General features: G+C 46.3%; 1 protein-coding gene across 1 annotated transcript in view; it reads left to right on the plus strand.

The window, feature by feature from the left end:
- Window positions 1-18905, plus strand: part of Col6a6 (collagen type VI alpha 6 chain) — a 102878-nt gene that overhangs the window by 43609 nt on the left and 40364 nt on the right. The window contains exons 20-25 of the mRNA XM_075964792.1: window positions 3965-4000; window positions 4912-4974; window positions 6703-6765; window positions 10731-10793; window positions 14662-14724; window positions 15724-15774. Coding sequence (XP_075820907.1) covers window positions 3965-4000; window positions 4912-4974; window positions 6703-6765; window positions 10731-10793; window positions 14662-14724; window positions 15724-15774 — 339 coding nt within the window. The remainder of the gene's footprint in view (window positions 1-3964; window positions 4001-4911; window positions 4975-6702; window positions 6766-10730; window positions 10794-14661; window positions 14725-15723; window positions 15775-18905) is intronic.

Consider the following 18905-nt stretch of genomic DNA (forward strand, 5'->3'; position numbering starts at 1 on the left):
GTAGAAACTGGGCGGAGGGTGAAACTCTGTGGCCAAGTGCCTGTCTAATATGGCCAAAGCTTGCAGTTTCATTACTAGTGCTTCATATACCCACAAAATGGGTCTAGATGCATCTAGATGAAGATGGAGAACATTGAAGAACCCTTAGTACAATAAAATCCTGCTGAATTGGCAAGTGATTGGAGGGTGGCCATTATTGGCAGGGGCAGGGTTTGACAAGTAAGTGATGGGCTAGTAGCCGGTAGTGGGGAACATGGCAAGTGATTGGAGGATGGCCAGCAGTGGAGGGTGGGGCAGTGATTGAAGGGTGGCCAGAGGTGGGAAATGCGGCAAGTAAGTGACTGGAGGGTGCCCAGTGATGGGGGTGGGGGTGGCATGCAGGGAAATGGAGGCCTGCTGCTCCAAGGCCATCTCTCTTCACTTGGCAAACATTGAACACCAACAATGAACCGGTAACTCGCTGAGTACTAGAGTTCTCTGCAGGAAATCAGAACCAGGGGGTAAACCATAGCAAAGTCTCTCCACTCCAGCATGCTGGCATTTATTTGAAGCATCGCTTGTGGTGAAGGGCTACATTATACATGGGAAGATGTAAATTTCTCCCTTGACCTGTGTTCCTGGGTGCCAGCAGCACACCCAACAAGAAATGTTCCCCAGACTTTGCTAACTGCTTCTTGGAAAGAAAGAGAGAGAAACCCCTCTTCTACTTGAAGGCCACTGATGGGAAAGGAGGCAGGCCTGTTGGGTGAACAAGATGATATCAGAGCAAGGCAGCCAAGATACTAGCCTGGTCCAAGGGCAGGGAGGGAGGACAGCAGCCAGGAAGCACAGCCCCGGGCACTGGTGGGAAATGGGAGGGGTGGCTGTGTCTGGACCAGACTGCTGAGGAAGAGAACAGATACTCTGCCAGGGGTAATGAGAAGCAACTGTGGCCTCCACCAAAGCAGCCTTTCATTCCAGTTTGGTCCAGATTGCTTTGGTTGTGCTTTCTCCATTCATCCTCCTGGGAACCTCTTTACAGGCCTCCCAGAGTGCTCCAGGGCAGCATCATTGGGGATGAGCCTGCCAGTAAGATTCAGAATTCGTGGGGTGTCTGCCATTAATATGTTGCTTGCTTCTTTGTCCAGACTCTTTGTCCAGAATCAGTCATGCCTATACAGAAAACGGGGTCCTCATAGGTACCCAGAAAGCCAGGCCAAAAGGAACGTAGAATTGGGGACTGTGTCTTGCATCATTTTCTTCTCCGCTGCCCCAAGGGGACTTTCCTCTCTTGATGTGCCCACTCACATTTGCTGTGAAATACAGTCTGGGTTGTGACTGGAACCCAGGCTGTCTTTGTGTGCAACCTTCTGATGGTCTGTGATTGTCTTTCCTATGCAAAGCACTTGAAAATGTAAGGGAAAAGCTGCAAGATCATTCGCCTCAATTCCTTGTCTGCTTTCTATATCTCCTGTTTGCCAAGGTCCCTCTCCCATGATTTTGTAGCTTAAATCAGCGACCATGCTAGGTGGCCATTTCCGGGTTTGTTCCCTTCTCTTTTATGGCTGTTAGATTAAAGTCTGTCTCCTCCATTAGGCCTAAACCCCCATGACCAGGGACAAGGGTCAGTTTTTACTTAGGAGGGACAGGGACACCAGAGAGGCATTTGTGGTATAGTAATTTATGTCACTGAGCCCTTTCAAAAATGAGGTCTTAAAGTCACAGAGGACCAGAGCTGAAGAGATGGCTTAGGGGGCGATGCGCTTGCAGGGAAGCCTGAGAACTGAGACAGAGTCCGCGTAACATAGCCAGGTATGGGGGTGCCCCGTAATCCCAGCACTGAGAAGCCAGGCTAGCAGACTCCTGATACTGGCTGGCTGGCCAGCCCAGCCTCATCAGTGAGCTCCAAGCCAATGGAGAGACCCTTTCTCAAAACACAAGGTAAATGACAGCTAAGGAATGCCACGGGAAGCTGGCCTCTGGCCTCCATGCTCATACTCACACATGTGCATCTACATACACAAGCAAATGAGCACACACAAAAGGCCAACAACTTACTACACAGGCGCAAATGTTGGCGTGTCACACACTGGCAGGAGAGGAACATTCTTCACGTGGAGGGCTGCTCTTAAAACCGACTGGTAACTTGCATTCTTCTCGACATTCTTCTCAGCTCCTCCGCTGCAGCCAGCTATGTTCCCATAAAACCTGCTCCAACCATGGATGATAAATAACTATGCCACACTGAGTAGTAGGGGACAAACCTCGGTCAGACCCCTAGCACGGCAGTCTGCCTCTCAATTTGTCCTTGGGCCTATATCTACCACCCCTCCTGTTTTCCGCCTTGAAGTTGTTACCCAGGCTGTGTACAAATCCCCTGAAACCAATCTTGGAGACATCTCTTCTTCCTCTAGGGAGATTTTCCTACGGGAGTGACTGGATGTGATCTCTGTCTTTGAAACTGTCTTCCCATCCTTAGGCATAAGCTGTATTCTGCCTTGTAAATGCTGATAGTGTCTGTCCCTCCTCCCCCAATACTCAGAGTGAGGGTTTCCTGCGGTCAGAGATTCAGGGCTTGTGTGTGTGCATTGGGGGGGGGGGGCGGAGGCCCAAGCTTGCACGCATGCTTATTCTCTCTTGCGTCCCATCAATTGACCTTCAAAGGGTGGCAGATATCTTCAGAATGAAGTGATCTACTGCTGGATATGTCTCTGAATGACATGGAATCGAATTGAATGGGGGCAATTCATTGTGCTAGAGGGAACAGGTTCTTTTTAAACTTTAAAAACTTTATATATATATATATATATGTGTGTGTGTGTGTGTGTGCGCGCGCGCGTGCCAGCATACATGTGTGCAACCACATGTGTGCAGTTGCTCATCAATGCCAGAGGAGGACTTTTGACCCCCTGGAACTGCCTGCTGTGGGTGCTGGGAACTGAACCAGGGTCCTCTACAAGAGCAACCAGTGCTCTTGAACCCTAGGCCATCATCCAGCCCTTTAAAAAACGACTTCTCTTTCTAATCTAGCAGAGAATTGGGGCCTTGAAGATGACTCATTCTTGTCCGAGAGAAATGGGACAGGTCCCTTTGCACACACCTCTGCCCCTTAGATGCCAGCCTAGTTTGAAACACACTTAGCAACACTGGCCTATCAGAACACGTCACATGAGTTTCCAGTGAGACAATGCTGTCTGGTGGCTGTTGAATTGTGTAACCCTAGATGTGAGTTTTGCTCAGACCTTACTATATGACCAAGTCAGACAGGAAAATGTGATTGTCTCTTGATTTTCCGAATTGTGCACTATGATTGGAAATGCACCTTGAACTTTGACCTTACACAGAGTAAAAATTCCCCTTCCCTTTTTAACAATGTTATTTGGATCGGTGTTTTATTGATACAATGAATCAAGTCACTTTTGAATATTTGAGATGCTTTCTGACAGCTAATCCCATTGCTTGGCTCTAAAAATCAAGCTAGTTTGGCTCTTTGAGTTCTGGTCTTAGAGTGATGTGAACTGCCTGGAGGCAATCCTCAGCTTTTCCTCTGGCGCCCTGCCCTTTGGCTGGTCCTTCCCTGATTCCAGCCTTACTTTGCAATTCTTGGGGGAAAATAAGAAAGAATTTAAAATTCAGGTCGTTGTCGCAGCTCGCAGCTACTGAGAGGCTCTGGTCAAGTTTAGTGGAGGTGGGATTCAGGTCAGTGTTGCAGCTACTAAGCAGCTCTGGTCAAGTTTAGTGGAGGTGGGTTGCTGGCTATGATCAGTTCTCCATGTATCTCTGGGTTCTGGCTGTCTATGATTTCAGTTACCTGCATCGAAATTCAGATTGGCTGTTTTCACAATGCGCCGGGTAATTGAATGAGTTAAGCACAATGTGGAAGTTATTTATGTCCATACCTTGGGGTAGCCACTGCTAATTTAAATCATATACGTGCAGCGTCTTTTCTAAACTAAGAGTATCTATCTTTCCCCTTTCATTTTAGGCAGTTCATGGCCGAAGGGGACATACAGGCCCACAGGTCAGTGATAATTTCTTTCTCTTAACTTCAGATGGTAAGCAACTCACTCACAAAATGGGAGCTAGAATAAAGATGGCAATATCTCCTCCCAACTTCAACTTTTGGTTTTTGATGACACTGGTTGTAGAATAAATTGTTGGAAAATATTAGCTACAATTTTAAGAATTCTAAATGAAAGGAAAATTGGGGTACTTTATTTAAAAATTTCAACAATTAAAAAATGTTTAAACATAAAAATGATCAAAGATGCCATTTAGTCCAATGGTTAAGCTTCATTTTGTTTGGCTTTTGAGCACAAACTCTAAGTAACCTTTCTTGGATTTGTAATAAGGGATCCTCTCCGACTTAGAATTTGTGTGAAAACCCCATAGACACCCAAAGAACACACTGAAAGCTGAATAAAAATGGGATATTCTGAGTGCCCTGGAAACACAAGTGCAGAGCTGTGGCCACCCCTCTGTGCACCCTGGCTGTACACCCTACACTGCTTCCTGAACGCTCACCCTTTAAGAAAGAGCAGCTGTGGCCATCCCTCTGTGCACCCTGGCGGTACACCCTACACTGCTTCCTGAACGCTCACCCTTTAAGAAAGAGCAGCTGTGGCCATCCCTCTGTGCACCCTGGCGGTACACCCTACACTGCTTCCTGAAAGCTCACTCTTTAAGAAAGAGCGGCTGTGGCCTAGAACCTTGCAGGGCACACATGCTCGGATTAAAAGCACAAGGAGGGTAAACAATAAACCCACCCTCCGTCCCATGGTCGCACCAGAAGGAAGCTCCACAATCTGAAGGATGAAAGAAACCTTCAGTGTTTGCAAAGACTCTTTGTTGCCACTGAAAAGAAGTTTCTAATCTTGCACATGAAGAGACAGCATTAATGGATTGATAGCTCAATTCTTTTTTTCACCACAGGGCAATCCAGGCATCACAGGCCCAGATGGACTTGAAGGTTCACCCGGACTTAAGGGCCCTCAGGTATGCATAGAGCAAAAAGAAGCATCTGTGTGTGGAGAACCTATAGCCTGGATCGACCCCTTCATGTAGCCTGCAGAATTACAGAGGCTTGGGAGTATGCTTAGGTCAATAAAACAAATAAGCAATGAGTCTTGATTTGTACAGAACTTTGTCTCTTTTATCCGAGTTCTGTCCCTGTCAAGAAGTGGAAAGAGATGAACATGCTGGGCAGGATCGTTAGGATAATCCAGGAGTCCTTGAGCCAAGGAAAATATTGAGCCTTGAATTTGAAGACTGTGGTCAGTTTAGCACTGTAAGAGCTCAGCGTTGTATCTGGGATAACCATGGTGTTGAAACATTGGCTCAGCTCAAGGAAAAATTTGTTCTAAGTGCAGCTGGAGGTTTCAGCGGGGTGATCTATAGCGTGGCACCCTGCCTGTCCTTTCCAGCTCGCTCCTCTGAGGAGCTATCTCCAGAACTTTCCTTTCTGAGGAGCAAGCCGTAGTTGGCGCTTTGCTTTGGTCGTATGAGCAGGGAGGCACATGTGCCAGAGAGGACAGAGCACGGCCCAAGTCAACAGTGAGACAGGAAGGGAGCACATGCGGAGAAGGAAGAAAGAAGCTGGGCTGGCATGTAACTCAGCGGTGGAACACATGTGTGGCATGCCTGTGTAGCATGTACAGGCCCTGGGTTAAGTCTCCAGCATGGAAGGAAAGAGGTGGGGAGGCAAAGGAGGAGGGAAGGGACCAGAAGTCAGACCATTAGAATAGTATTTTTCCTCTCTCAGCTTGGTTTTGAATGTATGAAAAACAGGTGCACTGTTAGGCAAGACAACCATTGGTTTGATTGTTTGAGGGTTTAAAGCAAGTACACAAAAATAAAGGAATTCTAGGTTGGCAGTTTGTGTGTGGAAGTTGGGCAGAACACATCAAAACATCAGAGAGACACTTTGTGACATGCCGCCATGATTTCGGCATGGTAAACAGCCTTCCCCTCAGACTGTCTCCCCCCCCCCCATTTGATTGCCTTTATTTGCCTTTACATGCCTGCCAAGGAACACTCAATTCTCTTCCTTTAAAGTGAGAAACATTTGCCGTTGGGCTCGCTGGAAAGCATCCCCATAAATTGACTGCCTTTATCTTGTGCTATGCGAGTCACAGCCAGCCTTCCTTCTTTCGGTTTATGAACCTTTTTTATTTACAGCACAATTTAAAATGGAGCAAAATACCAAACACACCATGAAGAAAGTTTCTCTTCAACCTACCGAAGCCATAATACTCAGGCAATAGAATCTTCCAGAAGTAGAAATATCTAAATTTCATCTTGCTATGGAATGTATCTTTTTATGACCCATCTTGGTTGTGGTTATTGAATATGAAATGGATTGAAAGGTTCTGGTTCCTGATTTACATGATTAAGAAAAACACTTTCCACATAAAAAGCATATGGCTTTCAGTTAATTTTGAAGGCCAAGGGCAATTGGCAGGACTAAAAATCTCAGTTTCGGGTGTTTCTTCCATGCCCTAGCTCCTTCAGCTATACAGGCTCCAGAACCTCAATTTCAGACTGTCCTGTGGTGCACCAACGCAGATGAGGAAGAACTCAAGACCCACGCAGTAGCCACAGCATGATTTGGCTTCCTGACCAGTTTCTATGTCACCTTGACTTAGTGTTTGATTTTTAACGTACAAGTTTTCTGTTCAAGTTCTCGCTAAGGGAGAAAATAACACTTTCTTTCTGTGCTTTTAGGGCCTGAGAGGAAAGGCTGGTGAGAAAGGAGAAAGAGGATTTCTGGGAATGAAAGGTCCCCAGGTAGGTAAGGAGGCAGCAGCTGCATCTGGTTTTGACTTTGGCTTTAAGGTGGATGCTTTTAGTAGGGTTCTTCTCTAACAGTGAAATCCACACTGCCTGCAGACCAAGTGTGTTAAGTTTGACCTGGGTGTGAGAAGTGGCAGATGCATCATACCCCGGTCTCTACTTGCCACACAGACTCTTAATAGAGGCAGAAAATCTCCTCTAGGTAGACATCCTTGCCTCTGGTCCTTGGCTGAGGTTAACAATTTCTCCTGGGTGCTATCACTTGCTCACAAGCCACTTGGAGTTCCCTACCCCACCTCCTGGGGGAGCTAGAGAGCTGTTTTGCTGGTTAAGAGGACTTGCTAATTCTTCCAGAGAACCCACATTCATAACCTTCTGTAACTCCAGCTTCAGAGGATCCCAAACCCTCTCCTGGTCCTCAAGGCACCCATACACATATAGCATACATGCACATACCCTCACATGCATACATATAAAAAAGTTTGGGGATTTTTTTTGAAAAATTATCATTTTCCAGGGAGACTAAACCATTTTACTACCTGGAGCTGTACTCAGAACCCTTAGAATTTCTGAAAGTGAAGACATGGCGTTGATAATTCTAAATTCTCCTCAGATAACACCAGAGTTGGGAATGACTACCCAGCACCCACACTTCTATTTCAGCATGCTCTCAGAATCCCCAGGGGAGTGTGTTAGGGTGCAGGTCCACAGAGGGTCTAGACTGAGGCTTGGAGTTCTGTATGTTCGGTGTGTCCCTAGTTGATACTGATGCTGCAGCTCTGGACCACACGTTGAGTAGCAAGGCCCTATGTGGTCGGCTCCTTGTCTATGGCTAGCATAGCATGTATCTATCTTTTGGTCTCTTTCAGCGGGTTGCAAGCTCCATCCATGTTGGTGTCTTGCTTATGCTGCATCCCCAGAGCTTAGGTCCACAGTGCCCGGCACAGCAGAGTTTAATACATTTGTGTAATGAATCAAGCAGGAAATGAATGAACGAGACCTAGTTGGGACCTCCACCCTCCGCTATTAGCAGTATCAAGGGAATGCATTACTTTGCATCCATTAAACTGGGCAGAGGCCCAACGTTTAAGTGACTGTGCTCATCATGAGAATATTTAAGGGGCTATTTGCATAGAGTTGTATGCCGTGACATAGTGGTGTAAAGTACATTAATAACCGCCTGTGACGAGGTTTGTTCCTGGTTTTGATGAAAGTGCTCTTTCCAAATGCATGAAAACTTCCTAATTGGATAGCAGAATTAAACTGGTGATAAAACTCTTCTGCATTCACTTCTTTAATTCATTTCCAACTGGCCAGCACCACAATGGAGATTTTTATTTAAGAAAATAGTAAGGACAAAGGAAGACATATCTCATCTGTTGATATCAAATACTGATGTGGATATGTAAATGAGTTGAAATCCAAAGGCCTTGGTCTTTCTTTTGCGCTAGGATCCAAAATGGTATCCAAGACTGTTAGTTGGAGTAATTCTTTCATTTGCCCCGTGAGACACCTTCATCCGTGGGTCCCTTTAATCTCGCTTTGGCAGGATGTGGCACAGTCATAAATCATCCAGCCTTTGGCACTGCCAGCTGGTCAAAGGCACGTCTCTCTAGTTCACTTCCATTTGTCTGGCTGGAAAACCTCCCTTTCTTCCCCGGCTTGGTTTTTGAGCAATATCCTGCTTGTCAGCCGGTTAAAAGGCAGTTTTGAAGACAAGTGGAATTTTCTGTGTTTGGGACATGATGAATGGGATCTCTAGATTGCTGTTTCCAAAGAAAATTCACAGAGACAAAAACAGTCAGGCGCAGAGGGGAGTGTTGTTCATTATCGGCTCTGCAAACCCATCGCCATAGGTCCCGTATTGTTTTATGGCACAGGAAGAACCCTCCAACAGAACAGTGTTTTCTAGCAGCAGGCTTGAAAGCTTTTCCTGGGACTTGCATCTTGAAAGGGATGTGATTTGGATGGATGGCGTACCGGAGGCTTATTGAGTTACTCAGAACTCGGTGTTCTACATAAGTGAGATGTGCTAGTCCAGCCAATATGTGTCTGCAATTAAGAAGCAAGCCCAAGTACTAAGCCCAGGAAGACATTTTTGAAAGGAATGAAAGAGTCCTTTGTACCTTTTTTGTGTCCCATCTTTTGTTTCTCTAAAATTTCCAAATGCTAGGAAATCCAGTGGGAAACCAGGTCAAAAATATTGATTGTACTTGGAGATGTAACTGTTCCTTGAATATGTGTTCTTAGCTAGTAGCATGCACACCAGCAAGGTTAGAAGTAACCAAGCATTGGGTTCTTCTCTGTAGGACCAGCACCTGAGCGGGAGGTAGGTCGAACCCACCAGGCTCAACTGGATAGTTTCATGTTCACGGTTCTTTTAATGGCCCTGGTTAAACTCAGAGGGTTACAAAACAAAAAGGGACTAAGGAAAAGGGGGCTTGTAAGGAAGAGGAGTTGACTGGGGGGAGGAAGAGGGGCAGGGATGATGAGACTAATCAGACTCTATTTTACACATGTCTGAAATTGTCAAAGACCAATATATGCAAATAAATGCTAGTTTGAAAAAAGCAGAGGCGGAAGGATTAGGAGTTCAAGCTTTAGCTACATGAAACTATATTTTAAAAAAAAAAAAGGTGTGGAGGGAAGGGGAAAAGAGTCTTAGGAGGAAGGATCAGAATTGTTCCATGCAAATGTGGGGAACAATGCGAGATTTCTGTTGTCTTCCCAGATTGTGCCATAGTAGTCACGGACATTGAATCTGGAGCCAGGTTGTCTGGGTCTGGTTCTGGGTTTATGCGTGTCTGTCTCATCTGTGTGACCTTGGATAATTTACTTAACCCTGGACATCTCCTGCAAAAGAATAGTAGTAGCAGTTACTTCATTGGATGTTGTGAAAATTAAATAGTTTGATAGATGTAAATGCTTGCAACCATTACTTGCATAGTAAAGACTGCATAAATATTTTTATTACTATAATATTGTATCTATATTGCTGAATTAAATAAGTGTAGCTTATACTTTTATTTGTTTGTGTGAGAGCGCACACATGTGTACACACCACAGTCCACATGGAAAAGCCAGAGAGCCAGTTGGAGGAACTGGTTCTCTCTTACCACGTGTGTTCCAGGAATTGGACTTGAGTCCTCAGGCTTGTGACAAACACCCTGGCCCACTGAATCACCTCTCCAAGCCAAAAAGAGGTGGGCTATGGCATAGAGTGTGCGTCATATTTTGAAGGAAACCCTGCCAGGCATAGAGCAATATGTAGTCCATGTCATAATAGTCGGGTTTCACCATCCTGCAAGATGTAGGCTGGATGGTCCATGCGCTCGATCCTTGTACCAGTTTGACAAGTGTTTATAGTAAGTGCTGCCTAGTGGTGGCCCTGCTTGAGGACCCCAAGATGGCACTGCTGTCTGCTAGCACTTTCTGAAACCGTTTCAGAAGCTTTAGCCTGTGCCCACAGACACAACTTTTGTCACAGTGCTCTTTGGTTTTAGTGAAACTTTCTGAGCTTTCTAAGGCACATTTCACGGTTTGCAAATGAAGATAAATATGCCTTTAAAAAACAACAAACAAAAATTAGTCCTTGCCTGTTGTAGAAAGCCTTCTTTAAAGACCAACCCTTTGGGAAGCTTTTTTTTTTTTAATGTTAGACACTTCAGCAACATCTGTTCCCTGAGCGAAACAGTGGGAACCTAGACTCTGCTTGGACGCAGACTCACAAGGAAGTGTAATCATTTAGGCCACATCTGGCTGGGGTTACTTATTAATTTTCCTTTATTTACTAGTCTTTATTTGACAGCCGCAATATATTTTTTTTTTTCCAGAGCAGGATCAGCTCAGCCTGTAAGTCTTCTCCCATCTGAACTTCATTTTCTGTAGATGTGTAAAAGTGTTGAGGGAAAGCTGCGCTTTGTCTCACTGTATCTGTATCAATCCTTGTTTCATTCCAGGGGCCTCCAGGACCCGGAGGACAAGCGGGGAATCAAGGCCACTTGGGAAGCCAAGGAAATAAAGTAGGTCACATTCTTTAATTCAACCCCTCCGATGTTCAAGTTTGTGCTACCCGAGAGAGCTGTGGCTGGCTGGCTGAGCCAGAGCCCTTTCAACACAAAGGAAAACACATCTTGTTGCCCCTAAGCTCTGGCTTGATGCTTGGAGAGCCAGAGATCTCTAAGGACCTGGGTGTGGACCAGGATGAGGTCAGGGACTCCAGTGGAGCATAACCGCACGAGGGGCTACACCCCATTCAACTGAGGGCTCTCAGGGGAAGAAGGCTGCTCTCCCGTCCTCTCCGTACCATCCCTTCCTTCCTACCTCTCTTGTTTCTCCCTTCTCATGTGAACCGTAGGCTCAGGCTTCTGTTGTGCTGGAAAACTGGGTACAGGCAAGCAGGGTCATCTGTGTATCTCTAGTGCTCAAAACACAGCCTGGCCTGGACCAAGAACTTAGTATTTATGAATGAATGCAAGTCTAGGAGCAAGATACATGGAGCATGAAATCAGGCCCAAAGAATTTAGAACATCTTGAGGGCAGCCGTCTCTGGCATATGGGAGATAAGGGGAAAGAGGTTGGAAATTGAGGTTTAAACAAAGTGGTTAGGAGTATTTCTGTGCTGGAGAAGGAGACATCAAAGAGGATTCGCGCTTCGAGAGGCCTTGGAAGACAAACACTTTGAAGAGCAGAGAAGGAAAATGGGGAGGGGTAGGAATGGGCAGGAAGACCTGGGGTTTAGAGCATCCTAGGAGAAATTATTTGAAGAAAAATATTTGCCTGAAATTTTTCCTGTCTGGCGGGCACATAAAGAGCAAGGTAGTCTGTGTTTGGATCCTCAGTCTCTGGTACAGGGCTGTCTACTTGTTTCGAAGCAGTTGTACAGACACAGCCCAACCCTTAGGAGATATGAAGTGGACAGCCCAGGGAAGATGGTTTTGGTTTTCTGAAGGGTGAGGGCCTGGAAACAAGGAGACTAGTTGGTCCCTCTCATTGTCCCCAAGAGCAGCAGTGACTGGAGGATTCGACAGGATGAAAACGTGAGGTGTGATGGCTCCATCCAGCTCTTCTCGGAGAGAACTGGTGCGGAGGGAAAGAGCTAGAAAACCTAGGGATCCCAGGGAACAGTGACCCCATCCCACAGGCAGAGGTTGTGAGGAAGAGAGAGAGAGAGAGAAGGAAGGGAATCTTTGGCCCTGGGGCTGGAGGCAGGGCTTAGGTCAGCTTGGAGATGCAGGCTTCTGAATCATACAGAGTAAAGGGACTTTTAAGGGTGCCTGTTTATAAGAAGGAAGAGAGAGAAAGGAAGATGATCTACCAGTACAGGAAACTGGAGGCAGGGAAGCAGGAAAGATACCATCTCATCTGGTGATGAACAGGCTTTGAAGGTTAAGCCCCCAAGCGCAGCCGTGGACAGGAGAGAGGGACGAGTCAGACTGCCAGGCAGTGAACACAGTGTCGATGCAGAGACAGGGATACGGAGCAGATGTCTATGCAGTCCAGGCTTCCTCTTTTAAAGGGGAGAAGAGGCTATCTCTGCTTGAGCCTGATGGTGTCCAGGAAAGCTTGGAGTGTGTTTTCAGTGGGAGGAAGAGAGCAGTGTGTTAATGGGGAGAAGAGAAAGGAGGGGAATGAACGCCTGAGACAGACTAGAGAAGCTTTTCAGAGAGTGGAGGAGTTTCTTGCTAGAGTGAATTTGAGGCACACACAGCTGCCTTTGTATTGGAGAAGTGCCAGGGAGGGCTTGTGACGGAGGAGAGTGGGAAGCAACGTGAAGACAGTTTGCTGGTCTGTGTAATAAGATACGAGGGTAACCAGGACAATCACCTTCGTAAGGAGGAGCTTTGGGGCACGTGGTGTGGCAAGAGTGGTCAGAAAGTGATAGTTTAGAAGAGGAGCCTGTACTGGCTTTGTGTCCTGTGGTGTGCTGCAAGGGAAGTGGTACCCCTGGTGAGAATAAAACTTCCTTTTGGATGAAGCAGTGAGTGTGTGTGTGTGCGCACACACGTGTGTGTACATGTGTGTGTGTGTGTGTGTGCACACATGTGTGTACATGTGTGTGTGTCTGATTTATCCTTGCATGTAGTTCACCATCTTAGCCACTCAGTGCCATGAAAATGTCCCCATCATGATCCAGGAAGGAATCTTACTACTGTTATAAAAAACTAGCAAAATTGTTTCCCAGGATGAGCTATGCAAATACTCAGCCGTGAGGCCAGCAGATGTATCAGCCTAGAGGTCTGAGTGCAAACAGTCAAGGAAGACCTCTGGCAAGCAGGTCATCTACCATGGCTTATAAACCAACCTCAGCCACTTGGGAAAATGTGAATGGGTCATGAAGGAAGATGAGCTTGCTGTCTAAGAAAATAAAACATTTAGTTTGGAACAGTTTTAGATGTGCAGAAAGGCAGCACAGAGAGACCGAGTCTCAGGAGTCCTCAGCACCCCACGCATTTACCCCCCCCACCTGTTAGCTGCGGTCACTCGTGCTGGGCACAAAGGACAACCAATACCGATGCGCTGTATTCACCCAAACCCATTCTTTAGTCCCTTGTTTCCCTAGTATTTGGTCTTGGTTCCAGGTCCCCAGGAGTTCCCCCAAAGTGATGTCTCCATAGATTTTTTCAGACTCTGTTTTTGAGTGACCTTGACGGCTTTGAGGAGCATCGGTCAGGTCCTTTGTGGGATGGCTCCCAATTAGAGTTTGCCTGATAGTTTTGATTAGACCAGGTCTGTGGGCTTTAAGGAAGGAGAACGTAGGGATACAGTGCTGTTCTTGCTGCATCTTATTAAGGCTAGAACACGCAGTGTGGCCTTATTTCTATGGCTGCTGATCCTCACCACCTGGTCGGTGTCGTATTGGTCGAGCTTCCTCTCTGTTAAGGTTGGTGCTTAACTCATCTTGAAGAACAGAAAGGTCACCCCATGGGTGTGAGAACTGTGAACGCAGGTTCTGAAATAGGGGGGTGATGCAGAATAGGAGGGGGCGATGGAGGTCGCCATCCCCAGGACTCGCTTTCTCAGAGTGTCCTCGGGGTCACCTGTGCTCCCACAAGCATCTAGGACGTCTGTGCAACAGCCAATCCCCACCCCCTTTGAATGAATCTCATGCTGGAGTCAACAATACGTGCTTCAAGACCTCCCACCTGACTCAAGTTCAAGAACATCCACTTTAAGGCAGGAAAGCAGGGAAGTCAGATGTCTTCCCCAGGGCCAAATAAATGGTTACTCAGTTACTGGTAGAGCCAGACACAGAGCGCAGGATCGCTGAGTTTAAACGCACTAGAGTATAGCCCAGATAGGAGTTCATCTCGGTCAGTAGTGACACAAGAAATCAGTCTTCTGGGGTTTTGGTTTGCACTGGAGTACTGGCCTTGCTCCTAATTTAGCCACCCGACCTTAAAGTTCCCATTTTTAATAACGATCTTGATGTGCCTGGCTTCCTTCACTCTCCCCTAGCTCTGAGTTCCATCCATTTCTGTGACCCTTTCTTGGTTCCTTTTATCCTACCCTACAGAGTAATTTCATTTCGTATGCATTATACCCACATCCGTGGAAATACACACACATGCACACATGTGATGGATGGAGGAGGCCTCTTTGGCCAGCTACAGCCATTCCTTACCTGTCATTCGTACAGTATGCAACCCTGAATACAAACCCGTTACTGCAGCACATGGGACTTAAACAGTGCCTGGTGCCATGATTTCTGATTTGCCTTTACACAAACAACCTAATGGAAGTTGGGTGTGGGGATTCCTACCTCGGTCCTAGCACTGATGGGCTGGGGTAGGACTGCCACAAATTCAAATCTGACCTGGGACTCAGAATGAGATCCTGTCTCTAACAAAACAACTGACTTAGGACCTGTTTCATTATTCTATTGGACAGGGAGAACCTGGGGACCCAGGGGACAAGGGAGCTGCTGGTTTTCCAGGTCCTCGGGGCCTACAGGTAGGTTGGCTTTCACTACTTTTAACCAGGTCTTTTTAACCTTTTATTTCAGTAGTGAATTAGTTAGTTTCCTAAGAAGGAACAGCAAAGTAAAAGTTTGTTTTGGCTTAGACGTCAAGGGGTCTAGATCCATCATGACTGGGAAGGAAAATAGGCAATGGCCTGGGACCCTGGCCACATGACTTCTGTAGTCAGGAAGCAGAGAGTGAACAGGAAGTGGACTATAAAACCTTGAGGTCTCCTAATGGCTGACTTCCTCCAAGGCTCCACCCATGAAGATTCCACCACCAGCTGAGGTCCAAGTGTTCAAACACAGGACCTCTAGAGGACAACATTCACTCACAGGACGAAGGTGCCTGTGCCATTTCTGAGGGACGCTCAGAGGAGCTTTAGAGACACTGTCTCGGTCTAGCCTTGGAGAGTCCTAGCTGTAACTGAGCTGGGCATCACAGTCATTTCGGATTGGCCAGCTTTTCCAAGGCAGCTTTTCTCAGGAGATGGTAAAGCAGAGTAAGCTTTCCATGTAGCATACTCTCATGACCCCTTCTGACCTTTTGTCTGCAGGACCTCTTTATCAGAAGCCATTCCATCCTCCCCACATGGCCCAGGGCTTCTACAAGCATCAGACAGTAGTCAGTGTGTGGGTGGTTTGCAGTGTTTGTTCTGTTCAGTGACCTGGAAATAGATTTGAGCTGAAGTGTTAAGGTACAGAACTCTCCAAAGAGTTGGCTAAGAAGACTGCCTGGCTTTCCTGGAAGATTCCGGGATGCCCAGAGTATTCTCTTGACATTCACAACTACACGAGTAGCTCTAATTGCTAAGTCTATGGTTCAGGAGCTGTTAGCACCATCTTTAGTGTCCCTGTCACCCACCAGCTAGAGGACCCTGCTGCCTAGTTGTCCCTGATTAAACCCAAAAATCTACCAGCCATGTCCTCCCGTAAGTAAGCCCGCCTCTATTTCTAGTCTGGGTGCGTTTGATTGGCTTCGTTGATTACAGGGTGATGATGGCAGCCCGGGATACGGGAGCATTGGCCGCAAAGGGACAAAGGTAAGTCACACCCACCGAAGCTGGACCTAGTCCATGCACTTGGGGATGCTTGTTTGGCTTGCCATGGTTAGGAGAAAGAAGGCCATCTGTAGTTAGTCTCATACCATAGAAAATCTATTTTGATAGTTCACTCTTGGACATCCTGTGGGCAGTATGGGAGAGAATCATGCCACGGTTCCAAGGGGCAGGTGAAAATTGAAAGTTGAAAATGAGTCTTCTGTGTTTTCCTGTGCTGTGTGGCTGTGGAACACGGCCTGGCATGTTCTGGCTCGAACTGCCTCTAGTCTCAGCAGTTCTGTGTGTGGTTTCACGCAGCAGCCAGTTCACATTTTGTCTTCCTACTGTTATGATTGCTTCAGCTATTAGCGAGAAATCTTGTAGCATTTTCTTAATGCATTTGCCCAAAACAGTAACTTAAAAATGATTATATTGTTAACTGGATATGGAAATACCTGAAAAGAAGGAAGTTGACTAAAGGCAGTGATTTTGATATGCTAATAATAACCTCTTTAAAATTATGATCATAAGTGGTTGGGAGGGTGGTTCACTAAGTAAAGCACGTGCCTTGCAAACATGAGTTCCTGACTTCAGTCCCTAGAACCCATGTAAACAGCTGATGTAGGGGACACCTGAAATCCCAGCGGTGATGGGAGCCAGAGACAGGTGGCCCCCTGGAGGTTGCTGGCCAGTTAGTCTTGCCTACTTGGTAAAGCTCAAGGCCAGCAAGAGACCCTACCTCAAAACAAAGGCATAAGGTACCTGAAGCCTACCCACCATCTGAGGGTCTTTCCCGTCCCTGTCTGCATGCACCTACACACACGTGCATGCACAGACCCCCATACTTATGTGTGTCCACATGTAATCTTCATGAAAAATACCCAATTATTATTACAAAACACTCAGGAAATATAAAGATACCTTTTCTGGAACAAAAAAGTTAGAGATCCATGATAAAGATCTTAGAGATATGAAGTCTAAAATAGTAGATAGGATTAGTGCGCTCCAAGTAAGTCCCAGGGGGATGATGCAATGATGTGGGATGTCCTTCTGAGTATGTGCTGCTGCTGCTGATGATGTGGGATGTCCTTCTGTGTATGTGCTGATGATGTGGGATGTCCTTCCTTCTGTGTGTGTGCTGATGATGATGATGTGGGATGTCCTTCTATGTATGTGCTGATGATGATGATGTGGGATGTCCTTCTGTGTATGTCTGATGATGATGTGGGATGTCCTTCTGTGTATGTGCTGATGATGTGGGATGTCCTCCTGTGTATGTGCTGATGATGTGGGATGTCCTTCCTTCTGTGTGTGTGCTGATGATGTGGGATGTCCTTCCTTCTGTGTGTGTGCTGCTGCTGATGATGTGGGATGTCCTTCTGTTTATGTGCTGCTGCTGATGATGTGGGATGTCCTTCTGTGTATGTGCTGATGATGATGATGTGGGATGTCCTTCTTTCTGTGTATGTGCTGATGATGTGGGATGTCCTTCTGTGTATGTCTGATGATGATGATGTGGGATGTCCTTCTGAGTATGTCTGATGATGATGTGGGATGTCCTTCTGCGTATGTCTGATGATGTGGGATGTCCTTCTGTGTATGTCTGATGATGATGATGTGGGATGTCCTTCTGAGTATGTCTGATGATGATGTGGGATGTCCTTCTGCGTATGTCTGATGATGTGGGATGTCCTTCTGTGTATGTCTGATGATGATGATGTGGGATGTCCTTCTGAGTATGTCTGATGATGTGGGATGTCCTTCCTTCTGTGTGTGTGCTGATGATGTGGGATGTCCTTCCTTCTGTGTGTGTGCTGATGATGTGGGATGTCCTTCCTTCTGTGTGTGCTGATGATGTGGAATGTCCTGTATATGTGGTGCTGATGATGTGGGATGTCCTTCTGTGTGTGTGCTGATGATGTGGGATGTCCTTCTGTGTATGTCTGATGATGATGTGGGATGTCCTTCTGCGTATGTCTGATGATGTGGGATGTCCTGTGTATGTGCTGATGATGATGTGGGATGTCCTTCTGTGTGTGTGCTGATGATGTGGGATGTCCTTCTGTGTATGTCTGATGATGATGATGTGGGATGTCCTTCTGTGTATGTGCTGATGCTGATGATGTGGGATGTCCTTCTGTTTATGTGCTGCTGATGATGATGTGGGATGTCCTTCTGTGTGTGTGCTGATGATGTGGGATGTCCTTCTGTGTGTGTGCTGATGATGTGGGATGTCCTTCTGTATATGTGCTGATGCTGATGATGTGGGATGTCCTTCTGTATATGTGCTGATGCTGATGATGTAGGATGTCCTTCTGTATATGTGCTGATGCTGATGATGTGGGATGTCCTTCTGTTTATATGCTGCTGATGCTGATGATGTGGGATGTCCTTCTGTGTATGTCTGATGATGATGATGTGGGATGTCCTTCTTTCTGTGTATGTGCTGATGATGTGGGATGTCCTTCTGTGTATGTGCTGATGATGATGATGTGGGATGTCCTTCTGTGTGTGTGCTGATGATGTGGGATGTCCTTCTGTGTATGTCTGATGATGATGATGTGGGATGTCCTTCTTTCTGTGTATGTGCTGATGATGTGGGATGTCCTTCTGTGTGTGTGCTGATGATGTGGGATGTCCTTCTGAGTATGTCTGATGATGTGGGATGTCCTTCTGTGTATGTCTGATGATGATGATGTGGGATGTCTTTCTGTGTGTGTGCTGATGATGTGGGATGTCCTTCTGTGTATGTGCTGCTCTTATTGGTTAATGAATAAAGCTGCTTTGACCTATGGCAGGGCAGAATATAGCAAGGCTGGCAGAGATATATAGAGACAATAAGCAAAGTCAGAGAAATGCCATGCAGCTGCCAAAGGAGAAACAAAAGAGGGATCTCCACCCACAATCCAACATGGTGTTGGGAGGAGAAGCCACACTGCTAAAGATTTTTGAAAATTAAAACTCAAAAATGAGAGATTTTAATAATGTTTGTTAGAATATAGAATAACTGAAAACAGTATCCCACAGAAAGGGAAACACTTAATCGCCTGTGACATTGAACATTAGACTCTATAAAATTAATACATATGAAGTTTATTATAAAAATGTGTGGACTTGGGAGAGACAACATGGCC

The sequence above is a fragment of the Microtus pennsylvanicus genome, chromosome 3, assembly GCF_037038515.1.
Source record: "Microtus pennsylvanicus isolate mMicPen1 chromosome 3, mMicPen1.hap1, whole genome shotgun sequence".
NCBI classification, from domain to species: domain Eukaryota; kingdom Metazoa; phylum Chordata; class Mammalia; order Rodentia; family Cricetidae; genus Microtus; species Microtus pennsylvanicus.